The sequence below is a fragment of the Bufo gargarizans genome, chromosome 6, assembly GCF_014858855.1.
Source record: "Bufo gargarizans isolate SCDJY-AF-19 chromosome 6, ASM1485885v1, whole genome shotgun sequence".
In the NCBI taxonomy this organism is placed as follows: Eukaryota; Metazoa; Chordata; class Amphibia; order Anura; family Bufonidae; genus Bufo; species Bufo gargarizans.
The window spans coordinates 383388306-383408493 of NC_058085.1; the positions used below are offsets into that span (position 1 = coordinate 383388306).

A 20188-nucleotide genomic window follows, 5' to 3' on the forward strand; every position below is an offset into this window, starting at 1 on the left:
GAGATAAAAGTTATGGAGCCATAGGGATAAAAATACAATGAACAGACACTATGTATACTATAGGTGTAAGAGAGTAGATATATTACCAATCCCCATAAACTCCACGCTTCGGGATCTAGCCTCCTCCGTCAGGCGCCCGGTTATATTCATGTATTGAAGAACTACAGGTATTGGCATCAAGGTGGCGAGATTCTGTTCACCAGATCCTGTGGGCTCATTGGTCAAAGACTGTGGGTTGACTATTGCACGACCCACAACGTCTCCTGTGAATTTAAAAGATGGAAAAATAATATAAAACAGATGAACTCAGTATGTACAGTATAAGTAACCATGACCAAGGACAATATGGGGATTAATAACCACCATAATGTAGGCAGTGGGACTGATCCCCTTCAATAGAATGGAGAGCAGTCCATCACCCATTTTATGTTTGGTTACATGTAGTAGCGTCACATATAAATAGGTTAATTAGAGATATTTCCATATCAGCTCATCTGTACACACCTATTACTGTAACTGTTGCTTTTACCGAACCCTCCACAGAATTTGCAGGAAGTGAAATGCTTAAGGGAGTCTCTGTAGTTGAATCTGAAATAGACAGAAACATCAAAAATTATCAAGTATTATACAAAATATCTAGCTGTATCTACCAGGGTAGTAAGTGTGGAAGCGACTGTAGGGATCGGCAGCATGTTTGCCCATTGAATGTCTCTGGTGTTGCAACTCAACTCTATACAAGTGAATGGAACACCGCTGCAATGCCAGCCACATGGCTAAACCCCAGCTAAAGTCACATCATGTCACTTTCAGATCAAGTAACATATGCAGAAGTATCAGAGCTGATACAGGGAAATCCTTCTTGTAAATGGTAGTGCCTACACTTTAGTACCCAAGTTACAATCTTACCTTGTACACAAACTAAGGAGGTCTCGGTTTCTTCTTTGGGAATGCCTGGCAGCTTAAAAAAGTAAAAAAACACAATTAAAATGATCAGTTTGTATATTGTGAACAATAAATCACCACAGCTAAGAAAACCCCACAGTATAGGGCATGATCAGAGGGCACAGGAAGAATGCTTTTTTCTGTCCCTGTGGCAGAAGCAGGACTCACAGGCTTTCTCTATGAGTGGTGGAGGATGCAGGACTCACAGGCTTTCTATTAGGGGTGGGGGAACCCGGACTCACAGGCTTTCTCTATGAGGAAGTGGAAGATGCAGGACTAAAAGGATGTTTCTATGAGGAGGTGGAGGATGAAGGGCTTGCAAGCTTTCTCTGAGTGTGTGGAGGATTCAGGACTCACAGGCTTTCTCTATGAGGAAGTGGAAGATGCAGGACTCACAGGCTTTTTCTATGAGGAAGTGGAAGATGCAGGACTCACAGGCTTTTTCTATGAGGAAGTGGAAGATGCAGGACTCACAGGCTTTCTCTATGATGGGGTGGAGTATGCAGGACTCACAGGCTTTTTCTATGAGGAAGTGGAAGATGCAGGACTCACATTCTTTCTCTATGAGGGGGTGGAAGATGCAGGACTCACAGGCTTTCTCTATGAGGAAGTGGAAGATGCAGGACTCACATTCTTTCTCTATGAGGGGGTGGAAGATGCAGGACTCACAGGCTTTCTCTATGAGGTAGTGGAGGATGCAGGACTAACATAATTTCCTCATGATGGGGGTGGAGGATGCAGGACTCACAGGCTTTCCCTATGTGTGAGGAGTAATTAGGACTCCCAGGCTTTCTCTATGAGGGGGTGAAGGAAGCAGGGCTGACAGATGTTATCTTTGAGTAGGGGAATTAAGTCTTACAAGCTTTCTCTATGACTGAGTGGAGGATGCAGATCTCAGTGGCTTTCTCTTTTAGTTGTGGAGGATGCAGGTCTAATTGGTATCCATAGCAGAGTTAGACAATATTTTACAGGTAAATACTAAATGAAATCATTAAAAACTCGTCTCTTCCCCTCTGTGCCTGTCCTCAAAATAGGAGACCTCGCAGAGCTACCTTTTCTGGCTTGTCAAAATCACGATGTTATACTGTACATCAGTGTTAACTCTAGAGTTTGAATGGGTTAAGGCTATGTGTTTTGCAGTCCGCAAATTGCTTTTGCAGTATACTTTGGGTCATTGTCCATCTGCGCTGTGAAGCGCCGTCCAATGAGTTCTGAAGCATTTGGTTGAATAGGAGCAGATAATATTGCCCGAAACACTTCAGAATTCATCCTGCTGCATTTGCCAGCAGTCACATCATCAATAAATACAAGAGAAGCAGTTCCATTGGCAGCCATAAATGCCCACGCATGACACTACCACCACCATGCTTCACTGATGAGGTGGTATGCTTAGGATCATGAGCAGTTCCTTTCCTTCTCCATACTCTTCTCTTCCCATCACTCTGGTACAAGTTGATCTTGGTCTCATCTGTCCATAGGATGTTGTTCCAGAACTGTGAAGGCTTTTTTAGATGTCGTTTGGCAAACTCTAATCTGGTCTTCCTGTTTTTGAGGCTCACCAATGGTTTACATCTTGTGGTGAACCCTCTGTATTCACTCTGGTGAAGTCTTCTCTTGATTGTTGACTTTGACACACATACACCTACCTCCTGGAGAGTGTTCTTGATCTGGCCAACTGTTGTGAAGGGTGTTTTCTTCACCAGGGAAAGAATTCTTCGGTCATCCACCACAGTTGTTTTTCGTGGTCTTCCGAGTGTTTTGGTGTTGCCGAGCTCACCGATGCGTTCCTTCTTTTTAAGACTGTTCCAAACAGTTGTTTTGGCCGCGCCTAATGTTTTTGCTATCTCTCTAATGGGTTTGTTGTGTTTTTTCAGCCTAATGATGGCTTGCTTCACTGATAGTGACAGCTCTTTGGATCTCATCTTGAGAGTTGACAGCAACAGATTCCAAATGCAAATAGCAAATAGCAGACTGGAAATGACCTCTGGACCTTTTATCTGCTCATTGTAATTGGGATAATGAGGGAATAACACACACCTGGCCATGGAGCAGCTGAGAAGACAATTGTCCCATTACTTTTGGTCCCTTAACAATTAGGAGGCACATGTGCAAACTGTTGTAATTCCTGCACCGTTCACCTGATTTGGATGTAAATACCCTAAAATTAAAGCTGACAGTCTGCAGGTAAAGCACATCTTGTTTGTTTATTTTCAAATTCATTGTGGTGGTGTATAGAGCCAAAAATGTTAGAATTGTGTCCATGTCCCAATATTTATGGACCTGACTGTAAGTAAATAGATTTATAAATGGCACATAATGTGCTACCGTAGATTTGGATCCCTATTATAGATTTTACACAGGGGTCCAGAAACTTCAAGTTATGCTTCTTCTCAAAGTAGAGGAAAGCAGCTTGGTAACAGTCATATCATGTAAATCCAAATCTCAGCATGCATTAGTAATCAGATATTTTATTACATTTCCCTCTAGTCTTGTAGGATCAGCAAACATTACATTAACAACGCTGTGAAACAAGTTATTTGAATATAGCACATGAAGCACATTCTAGATGGCAATCATTAATGCACATGTCTACCGGCCCAGATGCCCAAAATGCTCAACACTACTCCACCTACATTCAGGTCTCATATGCAATCTTCTAACATTTCTACATTGTGATTATTCAATCATATTTTATATTAGAAATTGGAAATAGACATACCTCTACAATGACTGAATGTAAGACGGTATCTATACGCGCGGGCTCATTGGGATCGGGATTGTCACATGAATCTCCAATTCCCTCAGTTTCTGCAGTTACATTGACTGATATGATGTCTGTGTTGAAGCAAATATGTTAATAAGTTGAGTAAATGTTATTGTAGAGTCTGCAGTTCGATATGGTGGAGATAAAAAGCGTTTGCAAATATTGGAGAAGAAATACTACTTCCATAATGGCTGCTGTATTCGCAAAGAGAACATTATCAATTGGAACTCCCCTCGCCCCCTCCCTATGCCCTGTTAGTAAATATGGAAATCATAGAAATGGCTTTTTGAGTGCGATCACATTTTATAGGGCCGCCTATTCATTTAAATGGTCATGTAATACCACTTTTTACCAGTAGGGGCTCCTTCAGCTTGATCTGTTATATCTGCAGCAATCAGCTGATCACTAGTAGATCCACACATGGAAGGGGTCTCGTGCTACTACTTAGAGAGCTGGTATCGAGAGCTCTTCTAGTTTTGGAGGACCCAACACAACCACATAGTACCTGATACCCCATTTACATTAGACGCAATGCCGTGTAATATAGCATGTCTTCTCTATTACTCATTGCTAGAGAAATTGTACAGCAGCTGTGCTTGATTTTGTAGCTCAGTGAAATGAATGGGACTGAGCTGAAACTAGGCCATATGACCGAAGTAGGGTGATGTCACTGGCCTAGGAAGAAGCCCAAATTCCATACCCTAGTGCATCCAGGAGGGTATCTTCAATTTAGTTTGTATTGTTTGTACTGTGTGTAATACTGATGTAATGGAACACAAACTCAATTGTTCTAGCATGAGCCAGGCATGGCTAGTGTTAACCATCCTGGCCCAGCCATCTCTAGAGCTTAGGGTGTGTACTGGCCGCAACCCCCTAGTTCTAGAAGATTCCAGTCAGTCTAGATGTAGAGAGGGAGAAGGTACTGTAATGAGCGGTCTTTATGTGCTCCTCTCCTGCAGACTCCAACACCAAGACCTGGAACCCCGTCACCTCCACAAACTCCATGAGATGAAAGAGAGCAAGAACTAAAAAAGGAGGATTTCCATGGCTACAACAAGAGAGGGACAGCAAGGTTAACCAGCTTAAAGCATTCCAGATCTTGCTGCAAAGGGGAAATAATAGGTTAAGATGCCCGTGATGAGAACATAGTCCTAACACTTTACAAATCACTAGTCAGACCACACATGGAGTACTGTGTACAGTTCTGGGCTCCTGTAAACAAGGCAGACATAGCAGAGCTGGAGAGGGTCCAGAGGAGGGAAACTAAAGTAATAACTGGAAAGGGGCAATGACAGTACCCTGAAAGATTGTCAAAATTAGGGTTATTCACTTTAGAAAAAAGACGACTGAGAGGAGATCTAATTACTATGTATAAATATGTCAGGGGTCAGTACAGAGATCTCTCCCATCATCTATTTATCCCCAGGACTGTGACTGTGATGAGGGGACATCCTCTGCGTCTGGAGGAAAGAAGGTTTGTACACAAACATAGAAGAGGATTCTTTACGGTAAGAGCAGTGAGACTGTGGAGCTCTCTGCCTGAGGAGGTGGTGATGGGGAGTACAATAAAGGAGTTCAAGAGGGGCCTGGATGTATTTCTGGAGTGTAATAATATTACAGGCTATAGCTACTAGAGAGGGGTCGTTGATCCCGGGAGTTATTCTGATGCCTGATTGGAGTCGGGAAGGAATTTTATTCCCTTAAGTGGAGAAAATTGGCTTTTTGCCTTCCTCTGGATCACTTGCAGGATAACAGGCCGAACTGGATGGACAAGTGTGTGTGTGGGGGGGGGGCTACTTTAACGGCTCATATCTAGAGTTGAGCGGACACCTGGATGTTCGGGTTCGAGAAGTTCGGCCGAACTTCCCGAAAATGTTCGGGTTCGGGATCCGAACCCGATCCGAACTTCGTCCCGAACCCGAACCCCATTGAAGTCAATGGGGACCCGAACTTTTCGACACTAAAAAGGCTGTAAAACAGCCCAGGAAAGGGCTAGAGGGCTGCAAAAGGCAGCAACATGTAGGTAAATCCCATGCAAACAAATGTGGATAGGGAAATGAATTAAAATAAAAATTAAATAAATAAAAATTAACCAAAATCAATTGGAGAGAGGTCCCATAGCAGAGAATCTGGCTTCACGTCACCCACCACTGGAACAGTCCATTCTCAGATATTTAGGCCCCGGCACCCAAGCAGAGGAGAGAGGTCCCGTAACAGAGAATCTGTCTTCATGTCAGCAGAGAATCAGTCTGCATGTCATAGCAGAGAATTAGGCTTCACGTCAGCCACCACTGCAACAGTCCATTTTCATAAATTTAGGCCAAGCACCCAGGCAGAGGAGAGAGGTCCCGTAACACAGAATCTGGCTTCATGTCAGCAGATAATCAGTCTTCATATCATAGCAGAGAATCAGGCTTCACGTCACCCACCACTGCAACAGTCCATTGTCAGATATTTAGGCCCAGCACCCAGGCAGAGGAGAGAGGTCCCGTAACAGACAATCTGGCTTCATGTCAGCAGAGAATCAGTCTTCATATCATAGCAGAGAATCAGGCTTCACGTCAGCCACCACTGCAACAGTCCATTGTCAGATATTTAGGCCCAGCACCCAGGCAGAGGAGAGAGGTCCCGTAACAGAGGATCTGGCTTCATGTCAGCAGAGAATTAGTCTGCATGTCATAGCAGAGAATCAGGCTTCACGTCAGCCACCACTGCAACAGTCCATTGTCAGATATTTAGGCCCAGCACCCAGGCAGAGGAGAGAGGTCCCGTAACAGAGGCTCTGGCTTCATGTCAGCAGAGAATTAGTCTGCATGTCATAGCAGAGAATCAGGCTTCACGTCACCCAACATTGGAACAGTCCATTGGCATATATTTAGGCCCCGGCACCCAGACAGAGAAGAGGTTCATTCAAATTTGGGTAGCCTCGCATTATAATGGTAAAATAAAAATAAAAATAGGATTGAATGAGGAAGTGCCCTGGAGTACAATAATATATGGTTAAGGGGAGGTAGTTAATGTCTAATCTGGACAAGGGACGGACAGGTCCTGTGGGATCCATGCCTGGTTCATTTTTATGAACGTCAGCTTGTCCACATTGGCTGTAGACAGGCGGCTGCGTTTGTCTGTAATGACGCCCCCTGCCGTGCTGAATACACGTTCAGACAAAACGCTGGCAGCCGGGCAGGCAAGCACCTCCAAGGCATAAAAGGCTAGCTCTGGCCACGTGGACAATTTAGAGACCCAGAAGTTGAATGGGGCCGAACCATCAGTCAGTACGTGGAGGGCTGTGCACACGTACTGTTCCACCATGTTAGTGAAATGTTGCCTCCTGCTAACACGTTGCGTATCAGGTGGTGGTGCAGATAGCTGTGGCGTGTTGACAAAACTTTTCCACATCTCTGCCATGCTAACCCTGCCCTCAGAGGAGCTGGCCGTGACACAGCTGCCTTGGCGACCTCTTGCTCCTCCTCTGCCTTGGCCTTGGGCTTCAACTTGTTCCCCTGTGACATTTGGGAATGCTCTAAGTAGCGCGTCTACAAATGTGCGCTTGTACTCGCGCATCTTCCTATCACGCTCCAGTGCAGGAAGTAAGGTGGGCACATTGTCTTTGTAGCGTGGATCCAGCAGGGTGGCAACCCAGTAGTCCGCACACGTTAAAATGTGGGCAACTCTGCTGTCGTTGCGCAGGCACTGCAGCATGTAGTCGCTCATGTGTGCCAGGCTGCCCAGGGGTAAGGACAAGCTGTCCTCTGTGGGAGGCGTATCGTCATCGTCCTGCCTTTCCCCCCAGCCACGCACCAGTGATGGGCCCGAGCTGCGTTGGGTGCCACCCCGCTGTGACCATGCTTCATCCTCATCCTCCTCCACCTCCTCCTCATCCTCGTCCTCCTCGTCCTCCAGTAGTGGGCCCTGGCTGGCCACATTTGTACCTGGCCTCTGCTGTTGCAAAAAACCTCCCTCTGAGTTGCTTCGAAGAGACTGGCCTGAAAGTGCTAAAAATGACCCCTCTTCCTCATCCTCCTCCTCCTGGGCCACCTCCTCTTCCATCATCGCCCTAAGTGTTTTCTCAAGAAGACATAGAAGTGGTATTGTAACGCTGATAACGGCGTCATCGCCACTGGCCATGTTGGTGGAGTACTCGAAACAGCGCAACAGGGCACACAGGTCTCGCATGGAGGCCCAGTCATTGGTGGTGAAGTAGTGCTGTTCTGTAGTGCGACTGACCCGTGCGTGCTGCAGCTGAAACTCCACTATGGCCTGCTGCTGCTCGCACAGTCTGTCCAGCATGTGCAAGGTGGAGTTCCACCTGGTGGGCACGTCGCATATGAGGCGGTGAGCGGGAAGGCCGAAGTTACGCTGTAGCGCAGACAGGCGAGCAGCGGCAGGATGTGAACGCCGGAAGCGCGAACAGACGGCCCGCACTTTATGCAGCAGCTCTGACATGTCGAGGTAGTTGTGAATGAACTTCTGCACCACCAAATTCAGCACATGCGCCAGGCAAGGGATGTGCGTCAAACCGGCTAGTCCCAGAACTGCAACGAGATTTCGCCCATTATCGCACACCACCAGGCCGGGCTTGAGGCTCACCGGCAGCAACCACTCGTCGGTCTGTTGTTCTATACCCCGCCACAACTCCTGTGCGGTGTGGGGCCTGTCCCCCAAACATATGAGTTTCAGAATGGCCTGCTGACGTTTACCCCGGGCTGTGCTGAAGTTGGTGGTGAAGGTGTGTGGCTGACTGGATGAGCAGGTGGAAGAAGAGGAGGAGGAAGCCGAGAAGGAGGAGGTGGCAACAGGAGGCAAAGAATGTTGCCCTGCGATCCTTGGCGCGGAAGGACGTGCGCCAAACAGCTCTCCGCCTGGGGCCCAGCTGCCACTACATTTACCCAGTGTGCAGTTAGGGAGATATAGCGTCCCTGGCCGTGCTTACTGGTCCACGTATCTGTGGTTAGGTGGACCTTGCTACAGATGGCGTTGCGCAGTGCACACTTGATTTTATCGGATACTTGGTTGTGCAGAGAAGGCACGGCTCTCTTGGAGAAGTAGTGGCGGCTGGGAACAACATACTGTGGGACAGCAAGCGACATGAGCTGTTTGAAGCTGTCTGTGTCCACCAGCCTAAATGACAGCATTTCATAGGCCAGTAGTTTAGAAATGCTGGCATTCAGGGCCAGGGATCGAGGGTGGCTAGGTGGGAATTTACGCTTTCTCTCAAATGTTTGTGAGATGGAGAGCTGAACGCTGCCGTGTGACATGGTTGAGATGCTTGGTGACGGAGGTGGTGGTGGTGTTGGTGGTACATCCCCTGTTTGCTGGGCGGCAGGTGCCAACGTTCCTCCAGAGGCGGAGGAAGAGGCCGAGGCGGCAGCAGCAGAAGAGGCCGAGGCGGCAGCAGCAGAAGAGGTAGCAGGGGGAGCCTGAGCGACTTCCTTGTTTTTAAGGTGTTTACTCCACTGCAGTTCATGCTTTGCATGCAGGTGCCTGGTCATGCAGGTTGTGCTAAGGTTCAGAACGTTAATGCCTCGCTTCAGGCTCTGATGGCACAGCGTGCAAACCACTCGGGTCTTGTCGTCAGCACATTGTTTGAAGAAGTGCCATGCCAGGGAACTCCTTGAAGCTGCCTTTGGGGTGCTCGGTCCCAGATGGCGGCGGTCAGTAGCAGGCGGAGTCTCTTGGCGGCGGGTGTTCTGCTTTTGCCCACTGCTCCCTCTTTTGCTACGCTGTTGGCTCGGTCTCACCACTGCCTCTTCCTCCGAACTGTGAAAGTCAGTGGCACGACCTTCATTCCACGTGGGGTCTAGGACCTCATCGTCCCCTGCATCGTCTTCCACCCAGTCTTGATCCCTGACCTCCTGTTCAGTCTGCACACTGCAGAAAGACGCAGCAGTTGGCACCTGTGTTTCGTCATCATCAGAGACATGCTGAGGTGGTATTCCCATGTCCTCATCATCAGGAAACATAAGTGGTTGTGCGTCAGTGCATTCTATGTCTTTCACCGCTGGGGAAGGGCTAGGTGGATGCCCTTGGGAAACCCTGCCAGCGGAGTCTTCAAACAGCATAAGAGACTGCTGCATAACTTGAGGCTGAGACAGTTTCCCTGGTATGCATGGGGGTGATGTGACAGACTGATGGGGTTGGTTTTCAGGCGCCATCTGTGCGCTTTCTGCAGAAGACTGGGTGGGAGATAATGTGAACGTGCTGGATCCACTGTCGGCCACCCAATTGACTAATGCCTGTACCTGCTCAGGCCTTACCATCCTTAGAACGGCATTGGGCCCCACCATATATCGCTGTAAATTCTGGCGGCTACTGGGACCTGAGATTATATACCCTTTTAGGGATAGTGTCACGACCCTTGGTCATGGTCGTGACTCCTTGGGAGCCGCATGCAGTTACCCGCGGTTTGGTGTTGTGTCAACCGCAGCTGGGGGCACTTAGTGGTTTGCCTCAGGTGCGGTTGCCGCGGACAACAGGCATGCGTGCGGTTGCCCTTGGCAACGTGTTTTATGTGCACTCCCTTTGTCGTTTTGTGGTGCACGATGTTATGTGTTGTATGCACGTAGACACCTTCCTTCACCTGCGGTTGTCCGCGGCAACGTCTGTTGTTGTAGGCATGTGGTGGCAGGGTCTCGGCCTGCTGGCTGTTCCCCAGAACATGGTTGCCACGCATGCCGTTGCTGGCGGTAACAGGTGAGTGTGTTGGTGTGTTTTATGGATTGTGTGTACTTCCCCTTTTAGTTGGTGTTTTCCCTTTCCTGTGGTGCTGGAAGGGTTAATTCTCTTCCCAGTGTGTGTGATGTCACTGGGTGTGTTCTGACCGGTGGGTGTGGCCACTTAGGCCTATAAAGCCTCGTTCGATGGCTTGGCTCAGTAGGTTGCTTTCAGCCAGGCATGGCTGGAGCAGCCTCCTGTGTGTTACCATCTACCAGTGGGGGCCTCCCTTCTGGTCATAAAACTATGTTTCACAGTGTTTTGAAGGTGTGTGTGGGGTTTACTTATTATTGCAGCTTATGGTCCTGGGTTCCTGTGTGATGTCTGGTGTGTGAGGTGTCCGTTGGTGTTCAGAACTGCAGCACCTGCACATGGGTTCCAGGGTTTGTTGTCTGTGGCAGGTGAGTGATGTGTTGGTTCCATTTGCCTGTCACTGCCATAAGGTGTTTTCTGTTTCCCCTTGTTGCTTGGCCATTGAGACTCCTGCTCCTCCGTGCCAAGGAGGAGTAGGTCGTCTCACCCAGCTCCTAGGTCAGGGATCTGCGGAGGGTCAGCAGGGATCCGAGGTTCCTGAGTATGGGCCCTCCTACCATCAAGGTCGGCCCATGCAGGTAGGAGACAGGGTCAGAGTTAGGGACGCAACAGGAGGTGACCTGCTCCCTAATTCTGTGTTGTTTGGCCAAGTGGTAACCCTACCATCTCCTGGCACCGCACGGCTGGGGGTTTCCCCCACCGCCAGCCGTGACAGATTTCAAATAGCTCTGATACAGCAGAAACCACTAAATTAGGAAATTGCTAAATTGGGAATTGGATTTCAACCCAGAACAAAAAATGTGCTTTGACGGACACTAAATAACTTGCCCAGCCACAACAGTACAGCAGTAATGACAGATTTAGCTGGATATAAATTTGAAGCCTAGTATTTAGGCGCTGGGTGACAGGTATAGATTTACTGACAGAATTAGACTTGGAAATGCACAGTAGCGTGTGTGTGAAGTTATTCAGAATGACCCTATGTGCACCTTGATTCTGATATACCCTTATAGGGATGTATTTAAAGTAGGCCTGATACAGCAGAAACCACTAAATTAGGAAATTGCTAAATTGGGAATTGTATTTCAACCCAGAACAAAAACTGTGCTTTGACGGACACTAAATAACTTGCCCAGCCACAACAGTACAGCAGTAACGACAGATTTAGCTGGATATAAACTTGAGGCCTAGTATTTAGGCGCTGGGTGACAGGTATACGTTTACTGACAGAATTAGACTGGGATATGGCCAAAAAATAACCACACTATTGCTGGTTAAATGCACTTGGTGTGACAGCTTGACCAACCACACTACTGAGGGTTAAATGCACTTGGTGACAGGCGCAGCTTGCCCCTGATGTAGTATATGGCCAAAAAAATAAACAGACTATTGCTGGTTAAATGCACTTGGTGTGACAGCTTGACCAACCACACTACTGAGGGTTAAATGCACTTGGTGACGGGCGCAGCTTGCCCCTGATGTAGTATATGGCCAAAAAATAAACAGACTATTGCTGGTTAAATGCACTTGGTGTGACAGCTTGACCAACCACACTACTGAGGGTTAAATGCACTTGGTGACGGGCGCAGCTTGCCCCTGATGTAGTATATGGCCAAAAAATAAACAGACTATAGCTGGTTAAATGCACTTGGTGTGACAGCTTCACCCTGATGTAGGCTTTAGCCAAAAAACAACCACACCATTGAGGGTTAAATGCACTTGGTCGCAGCTTGTGCTGGCGCACCACAAGACACAGAATGGCCGCCGATCACCCCAGAAAAAAGTGACTGACAAACGGTCTGGGCAGCCTAAAAACAGTGAGAAATTGAGTATCAGCAGCTCAATGACCCACAGCTGCAGATCGATCACTGGATGGAGTCTTTTGGAGGAGTTAATCTGCCTAATCTCGCCCTACTGTCGCAGCTGCAACCTCTCCCTACGCTAATCAGAGCAGAGTGACCGGCGGCGCTATGTGACTCCAGCTTAAATAGAGGCTGGGTCACATGGTGCTCTGGCCAATCACAGCCATGCCAATAGTAGGCATGGCTGTGACGGTCTCTTGGGGCAAGTAGTATGACGCTTGTTGATTGGCTGCTTTGCAGCCTTTCAAAAAGCGCCAAGAAAGCGACGAACACCGACCCCGAACCCGGACTTTTACGAAAATGTCCGGATTCGGGTCCGTGTCACAGACACCCCAAAATTCGGTACGAACCCGAACTGTACAGTTCGGGTTCGCTCATCCCTACTCATATCTTGATATTGGTAACAGCTTGAAATATGGGTCTGGCAATCCAGGCTTTTAAACAAGACCAGAATCAGAGGCTTATCTCCACTATATTAGGAGATATAGCTGTTAGAAATTGGGTCGGGAGCAAAAACAGCTTTCACTTTCAGCTGCATTCACTCCAGTCCCGCAGGCCCGATTGTAATATAGTGAGGATAATGCTGTGACTCTTTTTAAAAGCTTGCAGCAACAGCTTTCACATAGTTCGAGGCTCATATCACTGCTACCAATCCTGAGATATGGGGGGTTAAAGCAGCCATCCTCCTTCAGTTGGGGGGGGGGGGGCAGTTGGAGAGCTGAGATGCTCACAGCTTGCAGGTGGAAAGAAAAAAAAAATCAAATATAACATATATATATATATATATATATATATATACACAGTATATATAAACTTTAGAAAATGAGGAAGCAGCACACTATAAACACAAGGGGTGCACGTCCAGTATGGACCAGCACCTGGGTCCAGTAAAATGGAAATAGAAAAACAGCCAGCAGCACTCCAGATTATCGAAGAAAACATTTAGTTTATTGACCCAAAAATGAAGCGACGTTTCAACAGCTTATTGCTGTCTTTATCAAGGCTTGATAAAGACAGCAATAAGCTGTTGAAACGTCGCTTCATTTTTGGGTCAATAAACTACACGTTTTCTTCGATAATCTGGAGTGCTGCTGGCTGTTTTTCTATTTACAGTATATATATATATATATATATATATATATTATATATTATTTTTTAATATGCAAATGAGCCTCTAGGAGCAACGAGGGTGTTGCTGGTATGCCTAGAGGTTCTGCTCTGTCTGCATCTCCTGCACCCTCTGCACTTTGATGAACAGGGTCAGGTGTGATGATGTTTTTATTGCCTGGCCCTGTCAATCAAAGTGCAGAGGGTGCGGCAGTTGCAGAAAAGAAGTAGAGCCCCTAGGTGTAACGGCAATGCCCCGTTGCTCCTAGAGGCTTATTTGCATATAATAAAACATAATTCTCTCAGCAATGAGGCCACATATAAACATGGGACCAACACAGATGCCTTTATCTGCCAAGCGCACATGCAATAGGTCAGCCAGTGTCATAGGTACAAATCTGCTAAGAGATGTCCTTTAATGCAAAAAATTGTCACTGGGGGGATTAAGAATTCTGAAGAGACGGGACAGAGTAACTGCCATAGAAAAAACTGTGGAGGTCCTGGAGAGGGAAGCCAAAGTGTTTAAAATGGAAATCCCTATCTTGTGATCCGGGGGCAATATCCTAAAAAAATATAAAAAAAGAAAGGTTGATTTGGAAGATAGGTCTCGGCGATGTAACATCAAAATTGTGGGCCTTCCGGAGGGTATGGAAGGGGACAATCCTGCCGACATGATACAGAAGATGGTTATTCTGCCCCAACTACTGTATATCCTCATGAACTCCACAATATGAATTGAAGATACATTTTTGAAATTGATTGAGAGAATTATTAATGATGTACTTTGGGGGAGAAAGCGAGTCAGGCTTAAGTTGGAGCATTTTTATAGGCCGATGGAGCAGGAAGGATTAAATCTTCCCTGCTTCAAGGCCTATTTTATAGCATCACATCCATGGCTGTATTATGAATGGGAGAAGAGCCCACTTTGCAGAACTCTGGTGAAGAATTCTTCACATGACAATATCTTTGTTTTATTGAATTCTGGCCAATTAATCAATTCCCATCAGGAATATAGGATTGCTGGAGTACCATTAGAGATTGGTTGGAAATAAAAGGATCCCTTTGTTGTACGCCCCTTTGGCGTAATTAGTATTTACAGGCCTTAGATGAACTGGTTGGGGATCAGTATTGGCAAAATAATAATATTTGCTATCTTGCACAGGTGGTTGGGAATGGGCATATTTTTTCTATCTTGGAGTTAGCACAAAGAGAAAATATATACAATCTATCTTGGTTTCGGTATTTTCAGGTTATGTTTGGCACTCTCTAGTATAAAATAAAAATCCCTTTTTCATATAGACACTTCCACATTTCTGCATAATTTAATAGTAAAGCCAGCACAGAGGGTTAATATTTCACAATGTTATAAATATTAACCTAAAGCATGATTTACTAATCTACAGTCTCCTGGACAAAAGGCCTGGGGAAGGGACCGCCCAATGATTCAATTGGATGATTTGGATAATATATTGGTTAATATGGGACTAGTTTCCTATAATTTTAACCACATAATGGTTCAAAATAATATTTTACACAGAATTTATGCTACACCTTTAGGGCTTAATAAACAACCACACCCAGATATCCAGCACACCAGTTACTGCCTGGACCCCCATGCAAACAGGACGCATGGCGGCCCCAGACAAAGCTGCATACAGACTTGTAGTTCCCCCTCCAGGGAACCCTGTTACCCCATTCCGGAGGACACACTGATAGACAAGACGATGTCTAGCAAACTGGACAACAAACACCACCAGACATGAAACAACAACCAAACATAACACCTACCCCTACAAACTACACCACACATAAAGTAGGGTAGAGAAGGGAAGGAGACACTGGGAAGACATAGGTGAGACATTGCTGAGACCTTGATGTTCCACAAGGTGGCCCTCAAGCACTGGGCAACTAACTCCAGCCTAGAGGCCCCAGGCAATATAAACCTAGTTGTCACACCCAACCTGGGAGTTAACCCCTCCAGAGCAAGACAGGGGAGGAACTAAGATATAAGGGGGAGTGCACACACATGCAGAGTAAACGACACGTTGCCCCTGGCAACCGCATGCATGGCAAACGTGTCACGGCAAACAGCAGCAAGATCGTGACACGTTTACGGTAGAGATTTGGATTCTAAGTGATTTTTATGAGGTAGGGTGCCATAAGTACAAACAGATTCTTTTGGTTAAAATAATATTTTTAGCAAGGCTTTTGATTGCACGGGCTTGGTTCTCTTCTACTGCTTCAAGTATGAATACATGGTAAAAGTTTGTTAATAAGATAAAAAGGTATGAAAACATCCTATACAAACAAAGAAAATCTGAAGATAAATGGTTTAAGGTATGGGGAGAATGGAACCTTAAATTTTTCCTACTTCAAACTTTTCACTATCCCCGTCCTTTTTGTTGGGGAGGGGGGGGGGACACACATCGCAAAGGGGTGGGAGTTTGGGAGGGAATTGAGGGGGGGTTTAAGGGAATAGAAATTATAATCTTGTTGTTTTATTTTGTATTTAAATATTAATAAAAAGGGAAAAAAATTGGGGAAAAAAAAGTAACATTTTCAGGAAGGTTTTTCCAATTTTAATGTGACTGTTGAGAGGCTAATGGGTTTTATGGCATTTTATGGCATTTTGATAGGCATGATCCATTTTTGGCATATCCCACGTCTAGGGCTGTTCTTGAGACAGGAGCAGTTCCTGGAGGTGGGACCACCACCCATCAGACATTTATGGCATATCCTAATGATACAGTATGTCATAAATGTCCTAGATGGGAAGACCACTTTAAGCCCCGATACCACTGATAAGGAGTGTGGCACTAGAATTACATTTTATCGCCGTGGAAAGTGCTTGCTGCAAGAGAAAATTCTGTGTTTTATGTTAAAATACATTTCTGTCCATATAGTACATGGATGGGATAGGTCTTTTAGAGAGTGGGACCCAGTTTGTTATCTCCCTTTTTCTATCTGCTCGTCTCTACCTTCCATATGTCAAAAAGAAAGGGTTCGTCTCATTTAAAGAACCACTCATTTAACATTTTATTTTGAAAGCAGAAGACAGTAATTGACCATTCAGTATCAGGTTAAACATTTGAGAAGTTTTAATGAGCAGATTTGAGTAGACATTACTTACCGCTTGCTTGGGCTTTCATGCTGAAGGAGAACGAAGCTCTTCCCCCAGAAGAAACACATTTGACTAGTTCCTCATCCAGTGATTCCACTGTAAAGTCAGCAGAAGGCGCTACTGTTACACGAATCTAAACGGACAGGAGATGACAGAATTTTTAGGGATGAGTTGCTCAGTACAGCATAGTGTGTATATATTCTGTGAAGACCAATACTGATTACAGTCACAAAAGTTTAGTACCAACTGTACACATGGCTCAGAGCCACAAGTAAGTGCCCTATCATCCAGGATTTGGTTTTGAATCCTCATGCCAAATTTTGCCTGGTTTGCTACTGGTGCCCCTTACATCAGAGTCATGCATCAGGCTCCACAGGACTGGGTGGGCAGTTTGATCATGTGCCATGTATGGCCTTTGGTTGCCAACAATCCATTCTGCCAGGGTATATAGACACAGAGCTTGGCATTTTACATAATCTTTATCAATGTAAAAAAAAAAAACTTTGCTACTGCTAATCCCCGAATTTATAAAGAAAGTGTTGTGTGTAAAATTCTCAACTTTTTTTGTGACTGCACCAAGCAGAGTGAGCACATGCCCTTACAGATTCCTCCCTCCAGCTGCACCCCTGAAGAGAACACAGTGGACGGCTAATTCTCATGCAACAAAGTGGAATTTGATCCGAATTTCAGGATAAATTTGATTATTCGCGAAGCCGAGTTTCCTCATGCTTCGTGGCAGCAAATTGATTTAACCTGAAATAGTGTAACAAACCCCCAAAAAATAATCATACTTACCTTCTCCATTTGCTCGCGACGGGCTGGCAGCCTCCATCTTGATCGAAGATCTTGGCCGAAATCCCGTGCGTGGTGAGACGAGCGAGATTTTGTGCCAGATCTTCAAGAAGGATGGCAACGGCCGGCCTGTCACAGAACAAATGGTGGCGGTAACTATGATTTAATTTTTTTTCTGTTACTTTAAGGCGACATGCATAGGACCGTATGTGTTTTGTGGTCCGCAAATTGCATATCTGTAAAAAAAAAAACGGGTGACATCCGTATGCCATACTTTTTTTTTGCGGATTCAGTGTAACAACGCCTAAAACGGACAAGAATATCACATGTTCTATTTTTTTTACGGGTCTACAGCACACAGTGTGCGGTCTGCATTTTTTGCTGACCCATTGAAATGAATTTGTCCGCATCCTATCCGCAAAAAAAATGGAACGGACACGGAAACAAACAACTTTCGTGTGCATATAGCCTTACACTGTTTTTACTCACAGATGCCGCGGTACTGTATGAACCCGGAATCAGAGGGGTACAACGATGGAGAGCTGCGTTATCGCAGCTCCCTGCCATTGCACCTGCTACTTACAAAAAAATGCGCTTTGTGACAAAGTAATTTGTCACAAAACATTTTTTTTTTGTTTTCATTTGGCGAAGCACCTGAATCGAATTTTCCAAAACTTTGCTCATCTCTAATTCTCACCTTAGCACTCTTGTCCATAAAATTTGACACTACAGCAATTAGAACTACAATCTCATCTCGGAGTATGGAATAAGGAAGAGCAACATCTACAAACATCTCCTGGAAGGATGTGAAGCTGGTCGGGGATGTGTTCATTCCAAATCCAGTGTTAGAATCCATGCAGGCTATTTCACCATTCCATTTAGTGATAGTGCCAGGTACCTCCACTGCCACTGACTGTGAACCATTTTCACTACAAGAGATTCCAAAAAGAAAAATGTATTACACTACTGTGTGGTGTAACCTGTTTGCTTGTAAAACATTATTGCAATTTCTGTGCAGAATTAGACAATCTCCCATAGTTCCCCTCACTAGCGACATATGCATACAAATCCTCAGAAGCCAATTTTAGATGTGTAGATTTTAATGTTGTCCAGTGTCCTACGTAAAGACGGGAATATCATGCACCAGCAATCTGACGTCAGCTTAGTGTCTTAAGGCATTGTGCTAGGCTAGTGCTACAAAACCTGGTGTGAAATCTGCAGTCATCCTCTGAAATGCTTGAACTTGTATTGTTTTCAATCACTAAAACTTACTTATAGTTCAATGTTGGGAATGAATCAGCGGTACATGTGAAAGCATTAAACTATGTAATAATTAATGGCAAAACTAATAAAGTTCATTTTCTGTAGGCTCTGTGAAAAAAGTTCATAATTTGCTACAGAGACAAGCAGACAAAACAAGTAGTATAGAGAGGAAGGAGGGGGTTGCAATTGCAATCTCTCCCTCTCTCTGTTTTTGAGATTGCTTGCAGTAATTTGGACGAGTTAGCTGACGTGGAAAGACAACTGGTAGGCTCATATTGTTAGCACCAGCTTCCCTCATGAGGAGTGCAGCCACCCACGAGACAAACAGAAGGGAGACCTCCAGGCCTCTGGACAAGTTGGCACAATTTTCCCAGTGTTACAGAAGCCCAGAACCACAGAAAGCAGCTCTTCATGAAACTTTCTGGAGTGTGCTGTAGAGATGAGAAACTAGGTTGTAACAGGTTTGTTACAAACTTTTCAAAGTTTCGGCCGGCAAACGAACCTGAACCTGTTCAGGTTAGTTTCAGGTGAATCCAGTAAAACAGTGCACATTTTACTGCAATTATTGGTGGGAAAAAGGACTAGGGAGGAAGAAGGATGCTCATATGACACTGAGAGGTCACCCAGACAGCCTGGAGGAGCCAATCAGTGCTGCAGCAGGCAAGGAGGTGCCTTAGCAGAACGCCATTCTGTGCTGTGAATGAGGGTGGTAGGTAGTATTGATCGAGCACCAAAGTGCTTGTGTGCTCGGGTAGAACACTTTGTGATGCTTGGGAGTTCTACCGAGCACAATGGAATTCAAAGGGAGAACCCCAGGCACCCCCTGCTCTGAAGAGGAGAGGGTGTCGGGACTCTAGTTCAGCTTAGGAGTCCCTGCTCTGACTCAATATATAGCTATATCCATTTATGGAGTCAGTGCCTGGGGATTTAAAGCTAATTTCTGAAAAGTTTCTGCTGGGATTTGAACTCCCAACATTGTGCATTAGAGACAAGGACCTTATCCACTCAGCTATAAAGCTGAATGCTAAACTGTGTCCGAAAAACCTCATAGTAGTTTCTAATTTAGTGAGTATTCCTATTTAGCAGAAGACTTATTTTATATTTCTGTGCAGGTTAATACATAGCTGTATAGTGCAGTGGTTAACATCGTCCTCTAATAAACAAGTTTGGGAGTTCAAATCCCAGCAGAAACATTTTAGAAATAGAGATTAAATATATATATATATATATATATATATATATATATATGATGAAATAACGAGGCAGCACTTCCAGCTTTTGTTGTACGGGTGAAGACCCCAAACTTTAATCCAAGCGACGTTTCGGCCTGCTCAATGAGGCCTTTATCAAGTAGAGAAACGTCGCTTGGATTAAAGTTTGGGGTCTTCACCCGTACAACAAAAGCTGGAAGTGCTGCCTCGTTATTTCATCTTTGTATATCGTGGAGGAGGGGCCTACCTCTGTGGGGATTTGCACCCAGTTCGCCAACTCTGACTGTGCTGCTGCATTATCTGTGTTATATATATATATATATATATATATATATATATATATATATTTGTATTAGTCATTGTAAAAAATGTATGGCAC

At 45.5% G+C, this 20188-nt stretch overlaps 1 protein-coding gene across 1 annotated transcript in view; it reads right to left on the bottom strand.

Moving 5' to 3' along the window:
• Positions 1–20188, bottom strand: part of LOC122940820 (ovostatin-like) — a 105338-nt gene that overhangs the window by 25772 nt on the left and 59378 nt on the right. Inside the window, 6 exon segments of the mRNA XM_044297605.1 lie at positions 87–263; positions 505–588; positions 907–958; positions 3662–3777; positions 16553–16676; positions 18033–18264. Of these exon segments, the coding sequence (XP_044153540.1) occupies positions 87–263; positions 505–588; positions 907–958; positions 3662–3777; positions 16553–16676; positions 18033–18264 (785 nt within the window).